This window comes from Camarhynchus parvulus, chromosome 1 (genome assembly GCF_901933205.1).
Source record: "Camarhynchus parvulus chromosome 1, STF_HiC, whole genome shotgun sequence".
NCBI lineage: Eukaryota > Metazoa > Chordata > Aves > Passeriformes > Thraupidae > Camarhynchus > Camarhynchus parvulus.
Genome location: NC_044571.1, coordinates 33,011,086 through 33,034,571, shown reverse-complemented (window position 1 = coordinate 33,034,571; position 23,486 = coordinate 33,011,086). Strand labels below are relative to the sequence as shown.

The window sequence follows — 23,486 nt, the reverse complement described above, 5'->3', positions numbered from 1 at the left end:
TTGTATCAGTGAGTTGCTGCAGTATGAGAATGCAGATTCTGAATAGCTGTCAGCAGAAGAGGTATATTCAGTTAGAAGGTAGCACTTGGACTATCAGACAGAATAAGGCAGAGAAGCTGCAGCAGGACTCAAAACACTTAAGTGCAGAATATAATACTGGATTATCTACTTTTCTTCCTCTGCAGACACCTTCCAGGCAATGTCCCCTCTTCTGCACCTTGAGGAAGAAAAATATCTTGCAATATTCATATTGATTTAAGTTGACAAATCAGATACTCTGTATGACACTAAAGAAAGTTATAATCATACTCTAGATATTATGTATATAGATATTGATAAATCTATTTAGCACAGTTATCTTCAAAGTATATTATGATAAATAATGAATAATATACTCTTATGCCAGGTTTCTGTATATGAAACATTTTTTCAATATTTGTCCCCATTAACATGACATGTGGCAAAGCTATGAAACTGAGACATAGTTTTAGTCTTTGAATCTAAAAATGAGAGATTAAATATGTGCAGTATTAAAAATATGAAATATATGCAGTATTAAAAACATTAGGTGAAATCTACTTGAATATGTATCTCAGGGCATGAGGGAATGGTGTGTCAGGCAGCTGGCACTAACCATCATTATAATTGTATTTTTTACACTTGCACTGGGTAGATTGACTCTGAGGAGAAAAGTGGCTTTAGTGGTCACCCCAGATTTTATGTATTTTTTAGAGATGCCTGGATTTCATAGAAGTTCGTGAATTTCTTTAGGTCACTAAAGAAACAAGTGCAGGATGTTCAGCAACTCACCTTATTTATTTCACACTTCTGATAGAAGAATGGCAAATTTAAATTTCACCTTTTCCTCTCTTAGCAAATAGGAAACAATGAGCATTTACTAGTGTAATTCTTATACAGTTGTCCTGCTGGTGGTGTTGTAGTGGTAAATGTAGTGGTTTGTAGAGAAAAATGGTAAATTTCACCTGATTGAAAGCATTGGGTTGAATGTAGTTCAATGACATTTTTTGATAACTGAACTCAAAACTTTCATTCATGTTCTTTCATTTTTTCGCCTACAGTGTCCATGGTTAGGCATTTATTTAGAAATATACCATTCGAAATGTTTCCAAAACAGTAAAATCAAAAATGTTGGCATCACAAGACTGCATTTTATCACAAATAAAAAAAATTGAGCTCATGCATGCCTATGACTTGATGTCCCTTTTAGGGACTGCTACTGTTCAACTGGCCTTGATTCTCTTTACTGATGACAACATTTGATTATCTGGCTTTTTAATTTTTATACATAAAAAAGATGAAGTTATTCAAGTCTTGCCTGTTATTAGAAGATATTCAAGACTTGTGGACATTGAACAGATGAATATAAATGTGGCTTTTTTTTTAATGAGGCAAATTTGTATTACTTTTGTGTGAAACTGAAAATTTATCAAAGCTATGAAGGCTGTCTTCTATAAGGCTAATCAAAACCAGAATGGTCAGCGTTCATTTTGGCAGACAGATTTGTTACATTTGCTCAGCCTGTGCTTTAAGTAGAGAATATGCTGTGGAAAGGAAGCCAGCACATCAGTCTGCCTTTATTTTACAATATAAATTATATGGGAGAGTGCACAGGATTTTCTTTTAAAAATGCCTTGGAAGCAAGGAGCTGACTTCCTTCAGTAAGTTTGATACTGTAATGGAATGGCTCATTACAGCAAAAAGCAGGGCTGAGAATCCTCACCCTAAAATTATTCATGACTGTGGAAAATTTCTTGTTTCAGAAAGAGAATCCTTGTCTGGACAAAGCAGAACAGTTGTCCTGTATAAAACTGGGCCTGTCACAAATGCTTGTTAGAGGCTAGGGAAAAGCTCTTCTCAGAGCTTGTGTTGGCACGAAAATGGGGTAGTCTTTTTACTTCTGCATTAGCTGTCCTGAGATTCAGGAGAGAGAAAATGCAGAAGGCTTCTTGGTTAAGCATGGGTATAGGGGAAATGGTCTGTAATTTTCACAGCAAAACAAACTTTTCTGTTAGCCATCCATTTGGTTGTTACTCAAGGTATTATCTCCTTTATATTCAAGGAAGTTACTGTTATGATGGTTGCTCATGCTAGGCCAAACAGCTTTATTAGTGATAATCCCTTTGATTTCTCAGTGCTTTGAGTAATAAACACTAATCCTGCCAAGCACTTTGAGGTGATTCTCCAAGCGAACACATTAACTCAGCAAACAGAAGGGTTAGGCTTGCTCTTGAGGGGGCGATACCAAAGGGACTCCTGAGAATTAACAGCATTTAGATATAATAAATGTGCTGCTGACAAGTAAAAATCAACATTGAGGATGAGGCTTGAAGTCAGATGGTGCGCATTATTGATTCAAAATCTCTCCCTTTTCTCACTGTGATTCTAATCTGATTTCCCAGCCCCTTTTTTTCAGTAAGCCTAGTTGGTTCTCCCAGCATTGATTTTCAGTGCGTTGCAGGTTATAGTGACTTTTGAGCAAACTCCCTCTACTGAGGAGGAGGCTGTGTGGGCCCATGAGAGGCGCATTGTGTGTGGGGTGCAAGGTCTGGGTTCAGATTAGGCAGTCTCTGAAGGAGCCATGCAGCAAAGTGCTGGGTTGTGAAGAAGTAGCTACAAATGGAAGAAGAAGGCTGGAAGAAGCAAGGTTGGTGGATACTGCAGGTACCAAATCAGGCTTACCAAACCTTGTCAATGTCCTCTTGCTTGTAGCTCTAAGTTAGCTGGGGATGAAAAGGCACATTTTAATGTGTGGGGCTTGGATATTCTTGATAGATTTATTCTTAACTAAAACTTAAATACTGTCTCACACTTGGGGTTGATTTCACATTCCCTAAAGATATTCAAAGTTATTTGCCTTGAGAAATATCAGAAAGATCTTATATCACCTTTTCTAGACAGAAACAGTAGCAGACCTTCTACTTTGTTTCTGAAGTGATTGTACAGAGCTAGGGCAGCTCTGTGGAAAAAGGATTACAATCTGTGAGGATTCCTCTGTCGTAGCATAAGCAGCTAATTAGAATTACTATTTTTTTCATTAAGGAAAAGGTCTCTCTTGATTTCATGCTTATGAACTATTAAGCATAGTTAATACTGACAGCAGTGTATGTAGTCTGTCAAGGAAAAAAGGAAGAAGAGATATTCAGAATAAAATGCACTACTTAGTTCACTGATATCACATACTACTGGCATTAGAAATATCACAATTCATTGTAGTGTATCCAGTTTCTCTGTAACCATCTGCCTTGTGATAAGGGGTGAGTAGGAGTCATCAACAAAGTTACAATAGCAGTTCTCAAACCAGACTGGTTATTGCAATGTGTTGATACAGTTGACCCGTGTGTTATTCTGTTTTGAGCATACAAACAAGCAAGCAGGAGCCTTCTTAAACTGAATTGTTCTTAAGATTGCAGGTGATGTGAAGGTGAAGTCAAGACTAAGTGAAGTCCTAAAAAATGTCTATTCTTAATTCACATCAATCAGAATGAATTTAATGTATAGGTTTCTGTGTACATTAACTTAGGCTTGAGTTTTCCATGATTCAGAGGGTTACAGTGTTGCTATTTCACCGCTGAGTAAAACCCCTGCCGTGGAGACAGATGTTCCTGCGTGGTGAAACAAAAGTTTGCTTCTGTTGTTAATTCGAGTGCAGTTCTTTGAAGCCTGCTGAGCCACTGCCTAATTAAACTGCACACATGCTCCAAACAAATGAAAAAGTAATGCTGTTCCTCACAGATAACATTTAAGGTGACAATTTCTTCTCAAGTGAAATCTACTTGGGGAAATCAATTCACTGCTGAAGCAGAAACTCTTTCCATAATACTTCATTTTGTGAAGGCATTACTATAGCCCATGCAGTATAGGAGAGCTCGTGCTGTTTGGAGATCTCGACTGTATCTAGTCAGAGCCATGGGAGAAGCACAGTTTCAGTCTCATTTCTTTAATTTGAAGCCAGAGCTATTCCTTGTCTGCAGTAACATTATTCTGAGAGTGATGACTGGTTGTGCTACACATAGAGCAGAAAGCTCTTATGAAATGTTTGGATGCTGTAGACTAGTGATTAGTTTGGAATTGAAAATTCCTGAAGTGTTCCTTCCTGACTCCTCTAATTTCATCAGCTGTATTCATTTGTTCTGTTTTCACATCAAGCCACACGCCTTGTGCCTTGGTTTCTCATGGCAGTACCTACCAGGAAAGCTGTTCAAGTTCAGTTTTGTATTTTCAAATGCGCAGTAAAGTAATTTGGATATACTTCGAGGCAAAAAGAGAGAGGGCAAGGGAAATGACCTGTGTGATGTTTCTAATGACCAGTGCTAGACACTATTTTTTAAAGGTTTCTATTCCTCTTATGATGTTAATCATTGTTTTTTCTCCACACCTAAAGCACCTGTGGAGGGGGTTTTCTGTGTATGAAAAGAAGCTGAGGCTACAAAAAATTCTTGGTGTCTTACAAGGATGATCACAATAGTTTTATGATCAATAAGGATACACCCTTGTATTGATGTGCAATTTCAGCAACATCAGCAGAACTCCTCAGAGACAGGCAGGATATCTCTGCACTGAGCTCCAGCTCCTTTGCAGTGTAAAAGACTTAAAAACAGCAAGTAGAAAGCAGGTCACCTAGCACAGCTCCTAGGAGAGCAGAAAGAAAAGGAATTTAAAAAAACACAGAGGGAGAATCAAATATATGAAATAAAATATCTATTTGGGACTAGAGGGAGTGGGAGGGAAGCACTTTTCTCATCTCAAGAAATCTCCAAAATTTCTGGGACTTCCTTATTCCATAGTGGCATCTGCTCAAGAGCTGCTGATGAGAAAATAAAACCCATCTATTGTTCTTAATAGGTGTTGTTTGGGGCACTCACCTGAGACAATAGATGGCTTTGTTCAGATCCCTACTCCAGAATGAAAATCTGAGTCTGCTGCCTAATGTGTGTTGATAGTAATTGACCATCCTGGAATAAAAGACTCATGCATTTTCTTTGGACTCAATTGGAAAAAAAATTGTCATATCTGGGCTTTTTATTGGAAAGATTTGGCTTTCAAGAAGTCAACTAAAAATAATTATAAAAAAGTCCTGAGTGACTTTTGGGGTTTATTTTTTCCCCTCAGATTTATTACTCTGTCACTATAATGACCAGTCAGAACCATCTGAATTATAGCACTTAATTTTTATTTTATTTTAATTTAAGAGTGCAATATTATTTTTTAATAATATTTTTAGACATCTGCTAATTTTGTGTGCACTTTCAGGTGCAGAATGCCATAACAATGCCATGTGTGAATACATTGAGAGAATAATTCTTCTGCCTTTATTCTGAGATAATTTTTGCTATACTGATCGCTGGATGACCCGAAACATTTACTGAATCAAAACAATTAACCAGAGCATTAATTACATTATGATCTGTTTCTCTCAAAGTCAGACCAGAAGAGTTTCTATGGAGCTGAATTTTTTAAGAGAACTAAAGTAAGAAGAATAACTACATGCCAATGGGAGGAAAGGAAGGCTCCTGCTTAGAATAATGGATTGTTAATGTAGTGATGTATGGCAAAAGAGATGACTTACTGAGTATTAAAAAAATCTCATAGATTGTTACCTTTGTTCAAAACTTCAGTTAAAGAAAAGCATGTAGGAGTCACTGTCACTTCCTGAGTCGTGCCTTAGATCAGAAACATTTGCAGGAGCCATCTGCTTTGTGGAAGTCGAGTATGCAGCTTGTATAAGTCTGAGGTATGACTCATGGGAATGATATAGAAAATGGGTCAGTCTTTTTGAGCTCTGAATACCTGACTTCATTGTGAGATTGTTAAAAGTTTAGAGAAAATGAAGAAATAGATTAATTTCTGGAAAAGGCTTGGGAGAAGTGAGGATAGATGCACATTATAAATTGGCAAATTATTTTTCTTTGTTGTGTTCCTCTTGTGTGGGGGCTTTTAAGTTAATTTGGTAAACTTCACTGAATAAAATTGTGTTTCCTTATTTATTGAAGAACCATGGTGATTAGGTAAACAAAGTCTTTGATCCTTTTGCCTTAGGAGAGATCCATTCCCCTCCATTGTCACACTTACTGTGTTTTAATTTCTATTAAAAAACTCCAAACAAATCTTACAAATTACTTATCAATAAGGAAACACTACAGTGTTGATATCAAGCTGACATTAGGAAAAAAGGTATCCATTTTTCTTAGTATCCTCAAACTATCTCATCTTTTCACCTCATCAGATGGCACCTTCTAGTTAAATAAAACTGAAAATCAACATGTTTATCTGAATGCAGGTCTCTGGTGTTATTTTCATTGGTGCTATGTTCTTTCCCTAATTTTTTTGCCTAAGTAGAACCAGGGCGTAATACCAGGCTTACATTTCAAAGCATGAAGCTATTTATAGGATGTGGAGGTATTGACTGTATGTTTCTTTCCAAACCTATATACAACAGAAATTGATTTTTCATTTTGTAATGAGTGTATCTTAGGCCTTCAACACAGAATAAACAGAGTAGGAGTAAGAAAGAGACTGCAACTATAAACTGGTCTTTGTTTTCTGAACTGCAGGTAATGGAACATTGATTGGAGCATCTGCAAATGTTGTTTGTGCTGGGATTGCTGAACAGCATGGTTATGGCTTCTCTTTCATGGAGTTCTTCAGGTACATTTCTAAACTTCTCACATCCAATATGGTTTTGGTTTTTTTTCCTCTCTTGGCAAACAATGAATCTTCTAAGGAAAAAAATCTAGAGAAAGGGTCTATAAAAGATACTTGATACTTCCTAATTTGGTTTTGGCAACTGAAATGCAGGTGGAAGACAAATCACTTTATTTTTGTATAATGTTGATAGAATGCATGAAGCTTGTGGGAGCGCAGTGGAACTCCAGGAGAAACAAAGCCTTCGAAATTCCTGCTTTGATCACCCTCAATCTTCAGCTTTCTAGAAATTGTAAACTGTTGCTTTATTGTAAAATGCAGTTTAAACCTAGTTTCTCATCTTCACATATTCATGGATGTTCTATCATCAGGAGAAACTGGAATGTCCTAATTTAGGCTGAGTTGATTTTTATTCCATTATCCCACCAGTAAACTATTTACTTAAAAGTAATTACTTCTTTTGACCAGCTTCTTAGCAACTATGAATGAAAGTGTGATGAGCATACAGTTTAGCTCAACTCAAGTTGTTACCTAATAATTGTTTAATTAATAATTAATAGATTTTTTAATGGTGGAGTTTTCATTGCAGGTCATTTGTCAGCAGGTTTTTAAGGGACAAGGTGTACTTAATGCATACAGTAATTTAATATTTTTCCAAATACTTCCTGGTTTTGAGACTATGGTTGAAAGATGTAAGTGGAAACTGGTAACTACGGACAAAACACAAAGTTCAGGTTTAAAGTGTAGTTGATTTAGCTAAAACATAATTCCTTGCTTCTTTTTTATGCATATTTAGGGAAAAGGACACTGTTAAGCTTAGACCATTTTTTTTTCTCTTTGTTTAAATTGTTTATTATTGTGTGTCAGCTGCATCAGCTTTTTTCTGAACTGTTTACCTCAAAGCCCTCAAACCTGTGTTATTAATATGATTCATCAACCAAATCTTGGTTGTCAGGATCTTTGAGACTGCAGAACAGTCTTATGTAGTACATAGTAATAGCTCACAGATTTCCTGGAGATCAAACTCTTGCACAAGAAAAAAGGAGATGCAGTAATAATGGGCTGGTGGATATTGCACTGTTCACGTTTCACAGATTTTGACCTTGGCATTTGGGGATTTAACTTGTATGTAGCATTAACAGTGTGTCTTCTATGTAGATTTTGTATTGAAATGTTCTTAAAACTTCTATGAGACTGACTGAGAAAACAAAGATGTAAAGCCTGGCTAATCTCTTCAGCAGTGTTTACTGGAATGCATTCTTTGGAACTGATGGCAGCAGACAGATGCTCTGAAATTGACTTCTATACAGAGGCTTTTGGTGGAAGTGATTACTGGGAAAGATTGTAGCCACCTTGAACAAAGATGTGAGAACAGAATACATAGTGGTCTCAGAGAGATAGCAATGGATATTAATTAGCAGAAAGAACATAAAAGCTCACTTTTCTGGCTGCCTTTTAATCACTGAACAGGCAGACCATGAGCTTCTTCACAATTTGTGTTAGGAAAATACTTGTTTCAGTCAAATGTTCACAAGTTGAATATATTTTAAGGCTTCTCGTGGCATCAAGAGGTGTTTTGTATATCCCCTGAGGATTTGCTAGAAGCAGCTTTTTTGAAGACCATGTTTTGACACAGCGGTCTGTAAGAGGAGTTTCAGAGAGGGTTGATAAGCTTGTCTGGTGAGTACACCTTGATACAACAGAGGGTAAGATTCTACAAAAGCTATGGGTTCCTCATGGCGAGAGGCACCATGATGCCTCTCTGAGCAGGGAGAGAAAAAGGCAAGAAGCAGGCTCCTTCCTCTGTAAGAGGGTTTGTGGGCTCATGACCCTTTCCTCTGTGTGTCTTTGCACAGTGGCACTTGGTGTGGTTTGAGGTTTCTCTTCCCTTTTTAAGAAGGTAGCAGAGGCAACCTGGCAGATGTGTTTTGCAATGCTACTCTGCTGCCCAGCCAGAGCCAGAGGTGGCCAGGTGTGATAACTTGCCTAGAGTGCTGAGGTCTTACCAGCTTGATGTGCTTCTGGAGTGCCTTCCTCAGGAGAAACCCTGTGCTGGGGAGTTCTGTGTGTCTGTCAGAACAAATAATAATTGCTTCTTTCCCTGGATCAAGAGTCCTACTGCCTCAAGGACTTGGTCTTCCACAGATGGATGTTAGGGGAAGATGGGTCTGGTGTCCCATTCTCACCATCCAAGGAACTCAGGCCCATGTTCTGGAAGTGCTGTGCCTGTAAGGTGGTTCCAGTAGGATGGCATTTAGGTGGGAAAGATTATACTGAGGAAGAAGAGAGAACAGAATAAGGTTCCCTCTGTGTGTTGAAGCACCTTAAAGCAGCCTGGTGTTCAGAGTACACTGCTGGTTGAGGAGATACCAGGTCATGTCTATGCATGCCTGGCTGTGAATGTGCTGGCAAGTGTCACCAAATATCTCACCAAGAGTGCATTCAGGTCTTGTTCCCTTCTCTGACATTATCCATCAACACATGTACCATTTCTGTCTGAACAGTGCTCACAAGGGAAAGAGCAAGATTGCCTGTGAGAAAAGATCATTTGGCTGCCATGAATTCTACTTCTGTTTTCAGACCCTGTGAGGTTTTTTGATTATTCGTTATGTTCCACTGCAATAAAAAGATTCACATGTCATTTAAAATATACAATATTGTAGTAAGTTTAATTTATCACCATGAATCTTTTTTTATCCTTGAATCTGTTAGACATGTTGGTAGAAAAAGAGAAAGGATCTCCTACTGGTTTATCAGCATCAAAAGGAAGAATAGGGCTTATATGAGACTCATTGAATGGGGAAAGGACCTGCTGACAAGGCATGTGGAAAAAGCAGAAGTTCCCAGTGTGATCAGCTGCACAAAGGCCTGCTGGAGACCAGTCACTAATGCTGCTCCCCAGGCTTATGTGTCCCAGTAGTGTCTTCCAAGCTCAGCCACTTAGGGATTCAGCTTTTAACCAGCCCCACAAATCTGAAGGCAAATAGTGAGTGACTGCTACTGGATGATTCATTTGGAATAACTCGAATTCAAAAGGAAAGAAAGCAATGTTATGACAAAAACAAAATTGAAATTCATAAGAAGAGCAAGTTCAGAATAATAATTTCCTTAAAGATGCTCTTGCATTTTTGGAATCAGTACAGCCACATTATGCTCTTGTTCCATTTTGAAAACTTCCTCATCAAACTGTATTTATGTGTTCAATCTTTCCTCTTGAAAAAAATATGTTAGACATACCTATATGAAATATAGGTAATCTAAATAAAGTAATACTAATTATAATATTAATATTTCCTTCCTATAATATTTCCTTATTCTTCTAGTAATTTAGAGATGTACATGATAGAGCTGAACATGATATTCCAGTCACAGTCCTCCTAGTTTTTTCACATTTAAAAAAGATAAGATTTAATTCAGAATGTGGAGCTATTTGCCTTTTCTTTGTTAATCTAGGCAATGTCAAATTCCTGTTCAATTTGCTGTTCAGTGTAAATCCAAGTGTCTTTCAGTTTTCATGTTACTTACATGAGTGTGATTATATCTGTTCTCCCCTCAAATTCTTATACTTTTCCTACATTGTGGACACAAAGACAAGTAGTTAAGTGGTAGAAATAGAAAAAATTGTGAGTCCATGGGCCTTGGAAAAGAAGATAGAGAGCAGTGGGATATTTGCTGTGTGTGGTCAAGAGTAAACATTAGAACAAGCAAATATCAGATCAAACAAATGATCATTATGTCTCTAGTCAGAAGTGTAACTATTTTCATAGTCTTGACCCTGCAGAAAACATCAGAAATGTTAATAATATGAAGAGAGACAGCATTTATGAGTAAGCAGAAGGCAGAGAAAGATAATATTCCTATTATGATTTTAGTTCTAGTTATCAAAGAATTATTACACCTGAATAAGAGCTTGACATAAAGGAAAACCCCAAATCTAGGAGAGTACTTTTCTCTTGGCAAATGGTCAGATAAAGACATTGTAGTCTTGTTGCTTGGAGGAATTCTAGAGGTTAATACAATGATTTTATATAAATTCAGACTGTAAAATAGTCAACAGAGCTTTCGTTTTTTTCTCAAAGTTTTCTCAATTTTTTCTCTTTATTTTTTCTCAATGATAAATAACTTTGCAGATGTCTCTTCTAATCTAGATACTTCATTTCAAAAAAGTTTTAAAAATTTTTACTAATATATATCTGAGTTTGTTGCAATCTAGGTCAGACCACCCTGTGGAACATGAAAATGATGCACAGAAATCTTTTTGTTGCAAATAAAAAATTTGATTCCAGCTCCATAACATAAGATGTTCTCATTGCTGTAGGGGCTTTAATAACCATTTTTTTAAACTTGCTAATACAATTTACAACTTGTCTTTCATTTTCTCTGCAAATAACCTTATAAAGATACACAGTGTTTCAAATATAAACAAACTTATGTTCCTTCATCCTATTGTAATTCATTATTAATCACCTCTCTGTGTCTATGATGTGTGATGTCAATAGAAAAAAATTAATCACAGATAAATGATGAACATAGTTGACAAAAATATAAAATGGGTGTTATGGGACATACTCCAATTTTATGTCAAGCAAATTTTGGCTGACTGTGCCTATATTACAGTGCTGGTCATGGGAAGAACGGATTGGATAACTCTATATAGTGGATAAGAATGTGGGAGAAATAATTTGATACATAAGGAAATCCGTCTGCCCAGAGGAAGACGTTATGAGCCTAAGAGCCTAATGTAGAGTTACAGTTGTAGGGCTAGCTGGATATAATCCTGAAGGCATTGTATGTATTTTCAGGTTTTGCATTTTTCTGTCATTGCCCTCCCTTCATATGCCACCTGCAGAGCCGAATTAATATCCTCTGTCTTCTCTGGGAATAAGAATAATTTGAAAGTGTCAAAAATATTGGTTTCTGATAATAGCTTAGGAAAAAAAATTGGTTTTATCATAGGGTTTGTTTTGTGAGGTATTCACAGCAAACATATTTTCAGTAGGATATCCTATTTATCTGTTTTTGAGAGCACTCAGATGCAAAGGCTGTGAAACAGAACTTCCCATGAGAAGTGACATTCATATACGTGGGAGGACAAATATGATGTTCTTTGCCACCTCCTGTGTATCCTATTTACACAATTTATAGAAAATAACAATTTTAAAAAACCCGTAAATGTCTCTACTGGGTTATGTGTTAGACAACTCTAGTCCTTTTCATTCCTGAAAATGTAGTATCTTTTTTTTCTATTTTCTTGCTATTAACACCACCCTATGCCACAATTATGCTGTTGCTCTTTTAAAGTTGACTCTAAGCAAAATAAAACCAACTCTACATTTTGGATATGAATTTTGATGGAGACTTTGATTGAGAAATGTGGTATCAAAATACCCAAATTCAATTCACCTGTGGACTTTCTGATCAACTGTGCAGCTCCAGAAGATAGAATCTGGGGATGTTCAAAGTACCTAGGGAAGACTCAGTGAACTGCTGAGAGAAAGTTTAACGATTATGATGCAAGAATTATCTCAATCTCACTTCCCACTACTCTTCTGATCAATAAGGAGGAGTAAGTGGTCATGGGTTAATTGTTGATAATTGACATGATAACAGAGTTCTTCTGTTCAAATAAGTGCAAATGCAGCACTTGAGTAAAGCACTCTCAACAAAAATGCATTAATACATGGGCAAGTTTGAGGTTTTCTCTACTTTTGCTTTAGAAAATTTCTATCCTTAAAAATCCGGATCTCAGGTTTATTAAAGTTTGTTTTTACATTTGGCATGATTTCTTTATGTGTGTAAGAAAAATATTAGAAGGATTTTTTTGTAGCTTATTTTAAGAATAAATTTCAAATGCAATTGCATATGAAAATCTCTATCAGATTTAGAGAACTGAGTTTAACAAATACAATCTAGATTTTAACATCCTAGTCATTGTTATGACAGAAAGGGCAAAACTATAAACAACTTTCAGCTGATAACTCAACTCAGTAGAAAGGTAGTTCAGTATGTATTCGTCTTAAATTATTAGGTTCTAAGCTGGCTTTGTTAAGAAAAATGCCAGTTTTCCTTGAGCTATCCAACAACAATCATTGCAATATTTTAAAGCATCACTGTTGATCTAATAACTGCTCTCAAATAAACGTCATATTGACATATATGGCAGTTTAATAAAATAAATGCTGCTTATTTTAAGTATTTGCATGGCTGGCATGCAAACTCCATGAAAGTAAGTATTCCTGCAACAGTGGTGCACAGTATTTTTCCTGAGTTATGGGTGGCTTGGTTTTTTAATATTTCTTCTGATTTTATTTAAGGTATGCAAACAGCGTAAATGGAAATGTGAATGGATATGCATTTATATTTTTTTTACTTTTAGAAAAAAAGGATGAAAAGTAGTATTTTGAGTCTTTAATTAAGAGGACATTTCCTTTTCCAATTTGAAACATGATTTATCTTTACCATGAAGTTTTCATGGAGCTTATAATGTTCCTATGTCTTCTGAGCAGAACTAATAACTTTGAATTGTTTGGCCTGTGGACATACAAGTATTGCTTTTTTTCTTCTCTTATTGTGAAGTCTTTTTATTAGCTTTTAGTTTCCAATAAAGAAAATGGGATTTAAATACTTGTCTCACTCATTGCAAAATAAGGCTATGTGATTCAGGTACTAAAATTTTAGTATGATTTTAGCCTTTAAACTCTGTGAAATGTGTGTTTCATCCCCAGAGATTTTGATAAAGGACATTTAAAATGCAATTGCAGTGGTCCAGTGTTTCATTGGGCTTCATAGGAAGCAGTGATCCTTCTGGTGTGTCACTTTAATATTATGAGTTAACGTCATGGAAGTAGTATTTAATCATAGAATCATAGAAAAAAACATAGAAAGATTCAGATTGGAGATCTTCCCCTTTCCATAGAGTCACAGAGGCTGTTGGCTGCATCTGATACCAGGCTTCCCACGAGCTGCTCCCTGGTTGCTCTGTCCCCAGATGTTCTTGTTGCAGGGGCTTTTCTTCCCCCTGGGCAGGATTTGGCATTTGTCCTTGTTGAAGTTTTAGAAGTTCTTTTTTCCCCCCAATGCTTTCTTTTGTCCAAGTCCTGCAGGACAGTGGAATTGCTTTCTACTTTTTCAACCAATGTGAGATTATAGTCTAGTAATTCCAGTTTTGAACAATTGTTTTGGTATGATAATATCCATTAGTATTCAAAATGGTGCTAATGTAAGAAAAGAACTTTGCAAGTATCTATTTGTGTTGAAATGGCAAGTTTGATTCAGTCTCATGTGTAACTCTTCTCACTTGATCCTCTGTGTTGATCTCATTTAAAATTAAATAAACCCAAACCCTAAATATACCTCAAACAATTTCCAAGAAATAGATCTGACTACAAAATGTTGACATTAGTTAATTAGGTGAGGTTTTGAGCAAGAAAACAAATAATAGTAAAATGTGATATATCCAACAATATTACATAGTTTAAGGTATTATGTATTAAAAAAAAGTAAAATGTTCAATTTGTATAATAGTTCTCATCAAAACATTATTAATTGAACACTGGCTCATAAAATCCTTGGTATCAAATCTTTCATAGTGAAGATTTAAAGGCTGGTTTAAAAGTGATTGTAAATAGTATAGTTTGTGCATGTATATATCCATGAAACACACAAACAAGTTAAATTAAAATTTTATTAACATAAATTTTGTGTTCAGGTCAGTAACAGCCAAGAATGAATGCTAGTACCTCAGGTGAATAAAATAATTGTAACCCCCTATCATCAAGATATTTGACTGTGGAATTACTATCAGATAGAAACATTTTTTAGAGAGGGAAAAAGGTAGCAAGTTGAAGAGTAAACACAAACAATAGCAATCTAAGAGCCAGATCAACTGGTTTGGTGCTAAAAAATATTCTTATTTTAAATTCTGAAATGTTATATGCCATTTAGGATGTCTCATATATAATTTCTGAGTTGCCTTTTAGGGTTTCAGAGGATCTTTCCCTTTCACTAGCATAAAGCTATGCCACCCCCAAGTCCAGCCAGGTGTAAACTGGGGGCAAGTGTGCATTAAATGGGACAGTGATGATATGGGAAGAAGTCTGTGGGGTTTTTTTTTCAGGCTTTTTTGTTTGTTTGTTTTTTGTTTTCTTTTGGTTTTTTTTTTTGTTTTTTTTTTTTTTTTCCAAATCTGTGGTTGTTTGGAACATAGAATCTTTGAGGTATTCAGAAACAAATAAATTTGAAAGCTTATGCTCAGGAGTATTAAACGACAAGTTCTAAAGAATACTGCTCTGTCATACAAGTGAGTAATTAATGTAATTCTGAAAGCTCTTCCCTAACTCTTCCATGGATGCCAACTACTCACATTTCTGGTGTATTTGCTGGTATACCTTTTTCTTTCTGAACAATAAAATATGTATACATAATATGCATTAAATTAGCCATTCAATTCTTGTAGATGTTTTTAGTCTACTGGCACATCCAGTATGGATGGAAGAATTAGGTCTCTTACTTGGGAATTTATGATCATGCTAGTGTTCCTACTAGATATACAGGTTATAGGAGTGATCATATTTATAGAGTATTCTGTTAGAAATTGTATGCCATGGATCTTATAAGTCACAAAATGTATAAAGCAATTTAACACCTTAAAAAAAAATCAATGAACAACAAGGAGAGTGGTAAATGTAATATATATCTCTATTTTCTTAACACAGACCATAACCCATTCTTGGTTACCTTTTATAAGTACAGACTATCGACTAAATCAATACCTAATAACTTCCCAACAGCACTGGGAATGAAAATAATTTTAAGAGTAATGATTTCTAGATGGTTTTGGCAGTGTCAGAAAGCAGATATTCTGCTGTGTTTGTGCAGTGCTACTCCTATAGAAACTATTTTATGCAACGGATTTCAAGGTATCTTGGATTATAATATTTTTATGAAAAATTTCTTGAAGTATCTCTAAAGCCCAGGATTTTATAGCAGATATGATTTATGCTGAAAGGTGGATTTGAAAATCAGAATGTCTGCCCCAAAGAGCAGTGTAGTGCTTCTTCAGTGTCTCTTTAAATAGCAGACATGTAAAAACTGGAAAAATTAATTACTAGAAAAATCTGCAGAAAATAACTTTTCACTGAGAGGTGATGAAATTTAAATAAAACCTCTTTGCTGACATGTCTGGCCGTGGGGTTTCATATTTTACCACTACTAATATGGGCTGAAATCATAGCTGAGAATATTCACCTTTCCAGCAAGCTTTTAAAAGGCAAGTAAATTACCTCATTTTTCATTTCACTGCATTTCATTTCCACCAAATCCTCTCAAACTTGTTCGAGAGGTTCTGTATCTAAATGCACAGAATTTCATGGTTAGATAAAAGATAATTAAACTAGGTGTTATCCAGTTTTAGGGATTTCTGGACTGAAAATAAAAAGAAACTCTATTTGATTAAACTTCTACAGTAGAAGGTAGGAGTTAATTTGTAGCCTTTTTTGCTTTTGCATTGGGGTAAATATGCTTTTTTGTTAAATGCTAAAAAGCACAAACTGAAGGTCATACGTACCATTATGCTGTTAGGCTTGTCATAATTGTGATTTAAACTTTTTTTTTAATGGAGCCTATTAAATCAGAAAGCAGTTAAAAGAGGTCAGTGCATTATTCTCCAAGATAATTCATCAATGTCAGCAGTGCTAACGAGAATGTGGGCCATGTGTCAGGAGCTATTGTGTCCATGTCTCTGCTCTGCTGTGGTCTAGCACTCATGTTTCATTGCAGATCTTTGAATAAAAGGTTTGATGGTGCCTTACCTGATCCATAAGTAAGTTTGAGAGAGAAGAAAGGAGTGTCTACAGTCTTCTCTTGAGTGACACCACTCTTATGATCATGCTGGCTGATATTCCATCTTGTTTTTCTAGCTAAGATTAGAGGTATTTTTTCTGGCAAGAAAAGAATTAGGACTGAAATAGTTTTTGCTGATTTCTTCCACCATGTCTTTGAATTAACAATTGGGCTGAATTTCTTTTTGTTACCATCTCAGTATGTCCAGTGCATGGAAAAAGAAAAGCTTTTGGTAGATGTGCTACCCAACTGACCAGGGTGTTGTGTGTATCTCCATGTTATATAAGGGGGAAAAATCTAATGCAGAGTCTTAATCTTAGTTAATTTTTTTAGAAAATATTTATCAAAAGGAGATATTTGCCCCAAATGTGGGAAGCTACTGATACGTTTTAAACTACAGAGGTAAAACATGATAAGAAATGGAACAGATACATAAAAAAAAAAAGTCCATGCTCCCATAAACACAATTTTCTAAAAAGTGCAAGTTATTTCTGAAATCACATCAGCTTTTGTGCTCCATCCTTTCTGTGGTTCAACTAGTCCAGACTGGCTTTCTTTTTCACTGGAACTCTGTTTTGGGTATGAGATAATCTTGGTTTGCCTGTAATTAGGGTACAAGTAATTTTCCCTCCATGGCATTTGTTATTCCAGTACTCATCCATTTTTTCTGCTAAACACACTTTAGTGACGTATAAAGCCCTTTTCACTTGACTTTCTGGGGAAAAAAATCCATCTTTGTTGGTGCCTTATAGGCAGTATTTCCTCTAGGTTAAAAGGTATTCTCACAGGCAACTAACCAATTTGGCTGTTGGTGTCTCGTTAATTGGTCTTGAGTGGTATCTGGTCCAAAAGTAATTAATCATATTGAGATTAGCTGTGGGGTTGCAACGTGCGAGAGCTGTGTTTGCTGTCCTTCAGGCTGCCAGGTCACATGGCCATTAAAGCCAGGTCAAATAGCCCACCTGTAAAGAACAAAAAGATGAGCTGATAATAATCCTTCTAAATATTACAAGTTTTCTGAGTATAGACTTGTGCGTGGGACAGGATTTGCTGGAAGTGTTCTTGTGTTTTTACACCAGTTTCTCAGTTGTTTGTATTTAATGACTTTTACATGCTTTAGGTTTTTACACCTATTTTCCAATTTCTCTGTCAGAACAACTGGCTGCTACACTTGCTTCTCTTGATCTTACTCTTTTTGATTTATTCCTGCAGGCCTTTCTGGGGAGGCTCTAAATTGATGCCTTGTGCCTAAATCCTCGCCTTTTGAAAACCAAACACAGGAGCAGTATTGAAACACTGTTGCTTAGTTTGTTAAATTTCTGTGAAAATTTGCCTTACTGAAGTGTAGGCTGGAGTCTTTGAAAATTTGATTGCTGTCCCTGCCATTCATTGAAACCTTGTTTACTGATTTTTTTTCATTGTGACTGAGAATTAATGTGTCTTGAAGGGGTTCACTTTGAAACAGACTGAATGGCATTTTTGCTTCTCCTAATGTAGCAAGGAGCTTTTTAGTGGTGGAAAGTGTGCTTTTCTCAGCAAGAGCAGAAGTTTATCTGTAATGATAGTGATAAATGAAATGTTAAAAGAAAGAAGGTGGGCAACGTAGCTTTGAGTAATCAAACCAGGGAGCAAAGAAAGAAAATTGAGAACATTCCAAATCAACAAAGGCCAAAACCCAGTAAAATTAAAAAATCCCAACAACAAAAACAAAAACAACAAAAGAATTGGTATTTCTTAAATACAGTATATCAGTGAAGACTGTTTATAGTAGAGGCTATTTGCACTGATTGGGAGTACAGTCAAATACAGGTCTTTTCCTCTACTTATTCTGCTTTGGTGAGAAGTCACTGTAATCAGTGGTATCTTTTATTTAAATTTGAAAGACTTTGGATTGTTGTTGATATTGATATTTCCATGTGCTGTTTCCATTGATTATTGCAGCCAGCATGTGGTCATTAGCATATTAATAAAATAAAATATTTTCTGTATTTTCACAAATAAAATTAATGAGACTTAAAGCAGTTTAGATTATGTCTCATTTTTAGACCTCTCACCATATGGATTATTTGGCTTAGTGGTGAATGTGATGAGAAACAGAGCAGTATTCTCTTGTATACATAGTCTGTCATGTTTTCTCCTTAAATGTTATGTTTTTTAAAATTGCTTTTATTTATCACAAGTATGAGAGTAAAGTAGGGCTTTTGGGATATCTCTTGGCTTTCATTTTGAAGTTAAAGCCTGCCACCTACAAATTGTGCCTGTTTGACAAGAAAGGTTTTATTTTTGAAGGTTTTGCAGTAATATCATTTTGACAGATTGATTGTGTAAGTCTTGATGTTGCTCTAATAACTCCTTTTTAATGGGAGAACTTTAATTGATGTCAAACTCAAAAGTTCAGTGACAGATAAAATGTCTTCTCAGTTAAGAGGTTAAAAATAATTGACACTTTTATATGCACAGAATAAACTGCCATAAAAACATTAATTTCTATGTCTATTCTGTAGGAAGAGATAGAAATAAGTTCAAAATGAGTGGTCAACTTTTCCATAAGTTTTGAGATAGTGAATAGAATTCTATTAATAAATACAATAAATAGCCATTATTGAAATAATTAAGAAAAGCGTGGTGAGCTGGTGCTTGTCATAATTACTCTTGCAGGTGGGGTAGAATTACAGGTTTTGAAATCTCTAAGTTTTCTGATTATGCAGAAATTTCAAAAATAATTTTCAGAAAAGCAGCTAATTTCTGAACTATTTTAGTGTAGCAAAAATTATTAAATTTCCTTTTTTAATGCAGATGAGTATTAAAAAAATCCACCCTTTGCTAAAATACACTGCTACCTCATTTGCAATGTGTGTTTCTAACATTAAGACTGTCTGGCTGGCAGAGCCCTGGAGAGGGGTGAAATGGGATCCTGGGCCACGAGTGGAAGGGAGCTCCAGGGAGGTTGTGCAGGGACACTCTGGTCTGTAGGTGCCCTCAGGGACTTGGCAATTTGAAATGTAATTGAAAATCAGATATTTCCCAACATGAGCAGTGTCTGCTGGCTGTTCTGCCTGGTATGTATCAGGTCATCAGATACAGCACATAAATCTGCACACCTACGCTCATAAATGTGAATTATATGATAATGGTTTTAAGGAGGTTTTTAGCCTCATTAGTGGCTTTTTAGGTCACCTTTGAGGCAAACCTTCACCACAGAGAAGGTACAGATTTTTCCTATGATGGTGTTACTCCAGAACTTTCTGCATTTCGCTCATAAGCAGCAAGACAACTGTTAGAAATAGGATACTTAACTTCAAATATGACGCATTACAATTGAGTTCATCCATGTAATTCAGCCTGTTCATTTGTATTCCTTCTGCATTCAGTGGAAAGGAAAGGGAAGAATTGTCCCGACATTTTGAAGGGATATCCTGAGATGGGGAGAATTAGCTTCTTGAAGTCCCCTTTTTTCAACTGACCAGAACCAACTCTATGCTGTTGTGTTACAAAGCTAAATAATGCATATTGTATCTTAAATAATGCATATACTTATATAGCTAATTTTTAGCAGCTCTAAAATAAAGGTTTCACTGTAGCACATTACAAAATAAATACTTACTTTGACTTCTACTACTTCCTGATTTATGAGAGCTAAAGGGTAAAAACTATCAATTTATATTGACCAATTTTAATGGTATTTATACACAAATATGGATATGTCTATGAATGCCACAGCAAATGAGAATAATTATGCATCAATATATTGTACTTAATTAAAAGTTAATATTTAAAAATTTTAATTAACACTTCATTTGAAAAAGAAGTAAATCAAACCCACATCAATTTTGAGATAATTTAGTCTTCAAACCACCCTAATGCTATCTTCAGTTATTGACCAATTCAAGCACTAAATTTTCTTGGTATTTTTTATTCCAGAAAAATGTAGAACAAAAGGTGGATGAATGCATTATCTTAATACGATTTTTATTCTGGCCAGTCTTCATGTGACAAAAGCATCTTGATTCTCAATACAGCATTTTACCAGAAGATGGGCTTCAGCTTGAATTGCAATACCTGATTTGATAAGAGATAATTGCCTAAGCTCCCATCTGAGCTCCTAGTGGGTATGTAGGCCTGTACTCACTTGCCTAAACACTCTAAATTTTCCACCTTCTGCTGTAGGAACTTAGATTAAAAAAAACCTATTTCACATATAGTTCTCATCTACATGCACCTGAATCTGGAGCTGAATCCCAGAATCAGTTTCTCATCAGGCATACACTGATATTGTGCAAAAATTCTTCAAAGGAAAATACAAAAGAGGAAATAATCAATAACCAGGACAGAAACATATTAAGAGGAATTTTGTATACTGAAAAAATAATATATGCACTGAAAATCTAAGACACTGCAACCTATTTATCTGCCTTCACTGGTCTCTAGTCTCTTTTCTTGTCCTTTACTGTCTCTCTATTCATATCTCTTCCCCTGTTATTTCCAGCCCAGTGGCATGTAACCTTTTCCTCCCCCACACAGATGTGTGAGAACAAGGAGAAAGGCAGAGACAAGGCACAGCTGCCCAAGCTCTTGAGTGGCTCTCAGGTCAATGGTCAGGACTTTTCATCAGGATGAGCCTGAGCCAGGCCCAAATCTAGAGTTCATCTGGCTAGTGAAAGGGACTTTAAATGGCAACCTCCTCCTTTAGCCAACCACATGCTGTTTTGGGGCCTTTGGTGGTCTTGCTATGATTTTTTGCATTTCTGATGTCAGGTGGCAGGGCCAAGTTCTCTGGTGAGCAGAGGACAGAGGGGAGGGCTCTGTCCTTAGGAAGGCAGGATGGGAGTGAGACGAGACAGAACCATGGTTTCAGCAGGACTAGGTGGCTCTCCTTCCCTCCTTCCCCTCGCCATGTACTCTTTCCCTCCTGATCCTGGAATGTCCAGGGCAGTTCACAGTGAAGTGTAGCCATATTGAGCAAGATCTAATTCCCTGGGATTATGGGGATTTGAAAGGGATTCTTCTACTGTACCTTATTGATACCTTCTTGGTGAAGGTTGTGCATGAAAAGGTGCCCAGACATTGTATTTCAATTTACATTAAAAATATATGCGCAGGAAGAAGGCATCATTTGTCCAGTATATTTAGGAGACAGAAGTGGAAGGAACACTGATTTGTTTTTTCCTTCTCAGACGTAAAGTACATTTAGTTAACAAACTAAATTCTTTACCTGTCAGCCATTTAGTCTGCTGAAAATAATTCAGCAAAAGTTATATTTGCTTCACCTTAAGATTCTCATTCCAGGGAAAATTTTGAATATGTTTTGACACTTCTGTTGTCACATAACAGATTCACATTTAAGTTCTGCATTTGTCATTTATTATTTATTAAAATTAAAAGCTCATGCTGGAAACACAGCAAATTTCAAATTCTGTGAGAATAATGTTTGTGAGAATATGGCATTGTTGATATACATGATCTTCAACTCTGATCATGTACAAAAGGGAAATCTTAAAGTGTTGTTGACTAGGGGGAATTTTTTCTGCACAAGAAATAAAAGATTAGTTGTTTCTGTTTGTGGTTCATGGAGACACCTGTGGTTCCAGAGGAATTATTCTCAATGAGACTCAAAATAATATACGTTTTACTCTGAATGTCCTTTTTAATGCTTCTGTGACTGGTTTCCTACATACTTTGTTCAATTCCTAAAGAAATGGTCTACAATTTTCCTTAGATGAGGATCATCTAGTCAGTTACACCCCAGATATGAACCTACCATTTGCAAATTTCACCATTAAATATGACTTTTTCTGTACAACATATTTGGTTGAAAGCAGGTGAAATTTTTTGGTTAGGATAAATGAATTCCTGTTGAAAGTAATACACTATTTTGATAAGAAAGAATTTGCATTTCTATGTATGTGCTGATAATTTGAATAAAGAAAGGAACAATTTCTGCCTTTGTATGCAGAAATAGAGCTGTGGATTCCAGCAGCAAAGCCGTTAGAGATTTAATGACATTTAACATTAAAATTATCAAAACCTTCTCGTGCAAGAATAAAAAATCAAATATTGTCTGGTTGTTTCTCAGGGTCTTTGTGATGTAAAGTGTGATCTTTCTGTATGTTTACCATTGCCAAAACTGGTTACAGGTAGTTTAGGATCTCAGGACCCATTCCAGGTTGTGACTACAATGAAATTTCCTTTTATTAAACCCAGCATAATAGAAAATTTCCATAAATTCTCAAAGTTGATGAAAGAATAGTCTGAATCTCAAATTGGAAGAATTTGAAATTAACAGCAAGTCCACTCAACAAAAGCTCTGCTGAAAGTCAAAGGTAAATCTCAAATCTTCTCTTTTGTTCTCATGACCTCATTCATATAGATGACATGATATCACTTGTCTTCATACCTCAAATTCATACCAATGCACAAAAATAACAAGAGACAAATAAAATAACCAGATCCCATGGCTGTCCAGTAATATCTCTAATTTTATGCATTCAAGTAAAAAATAGTCAGAAGGATGAAGTACTTCATTAAACTGGAGCAAAAAATATAAATAAATTGATTTTTAAAATTTTATTTGCTACACTATGTGCTGGCCACATCAGTGAGATTTTTTTTGTATGTTTTGCATAAAACCTGCATTTTTCTAATGATTCCTGGAGGAATATTTTAGCTTTGCAACCTCTCCAAAGAGGTTGCAAAGCTAAAATAATGAAAAGCTAAAATGCTCCAAAAGAAAAAGGAAACTGTTAGTCAGTAAGAGGAGCATTTTGTTTCCTCAATAGTAGTTTCCTTGTATGGCATGGTTGGCATTGCTAGTGCTGAATCTTACTAAAATAAATCTAAAGTTTGCAGTTTAGCATATATAATTTACGATGTTCGTCTGTTTAGCCAGTTTTGGTTTTTTAAAAATTCTCTTAACATTTGCTTCGGCTGGAAAGGTTTCCACATACCAGTGTTCACAAAGTATGGTTTACTGTCTAGGTGCTGAG

At 35.8% G+C, this 23,486-nt stretch overlaps 1 protein-coding gene across 1 annotated transcript in view; it reads left to right on the top strand.

Moving 5' to 3' along the window:
• Positions 1 to 23,486, top strand: part of OCA2 (OCA2 melanosomal transmembrane protein) — a 161,083-nt gene that overhangs the window by 118,336 nt on the left and 19,261 nt on the right. Inside the window, exon 22 of the mRNA XM_030951234.1 lies at positions 6,573 to 6,666. Coding sequence (XP_030807094.1) covers positions 6,573 to 6,666 — 94 coding nt within the window. The remainder of the gene's footprint in view (positions 1 to 6,572; positions 6,667 to 23,486) is intronic.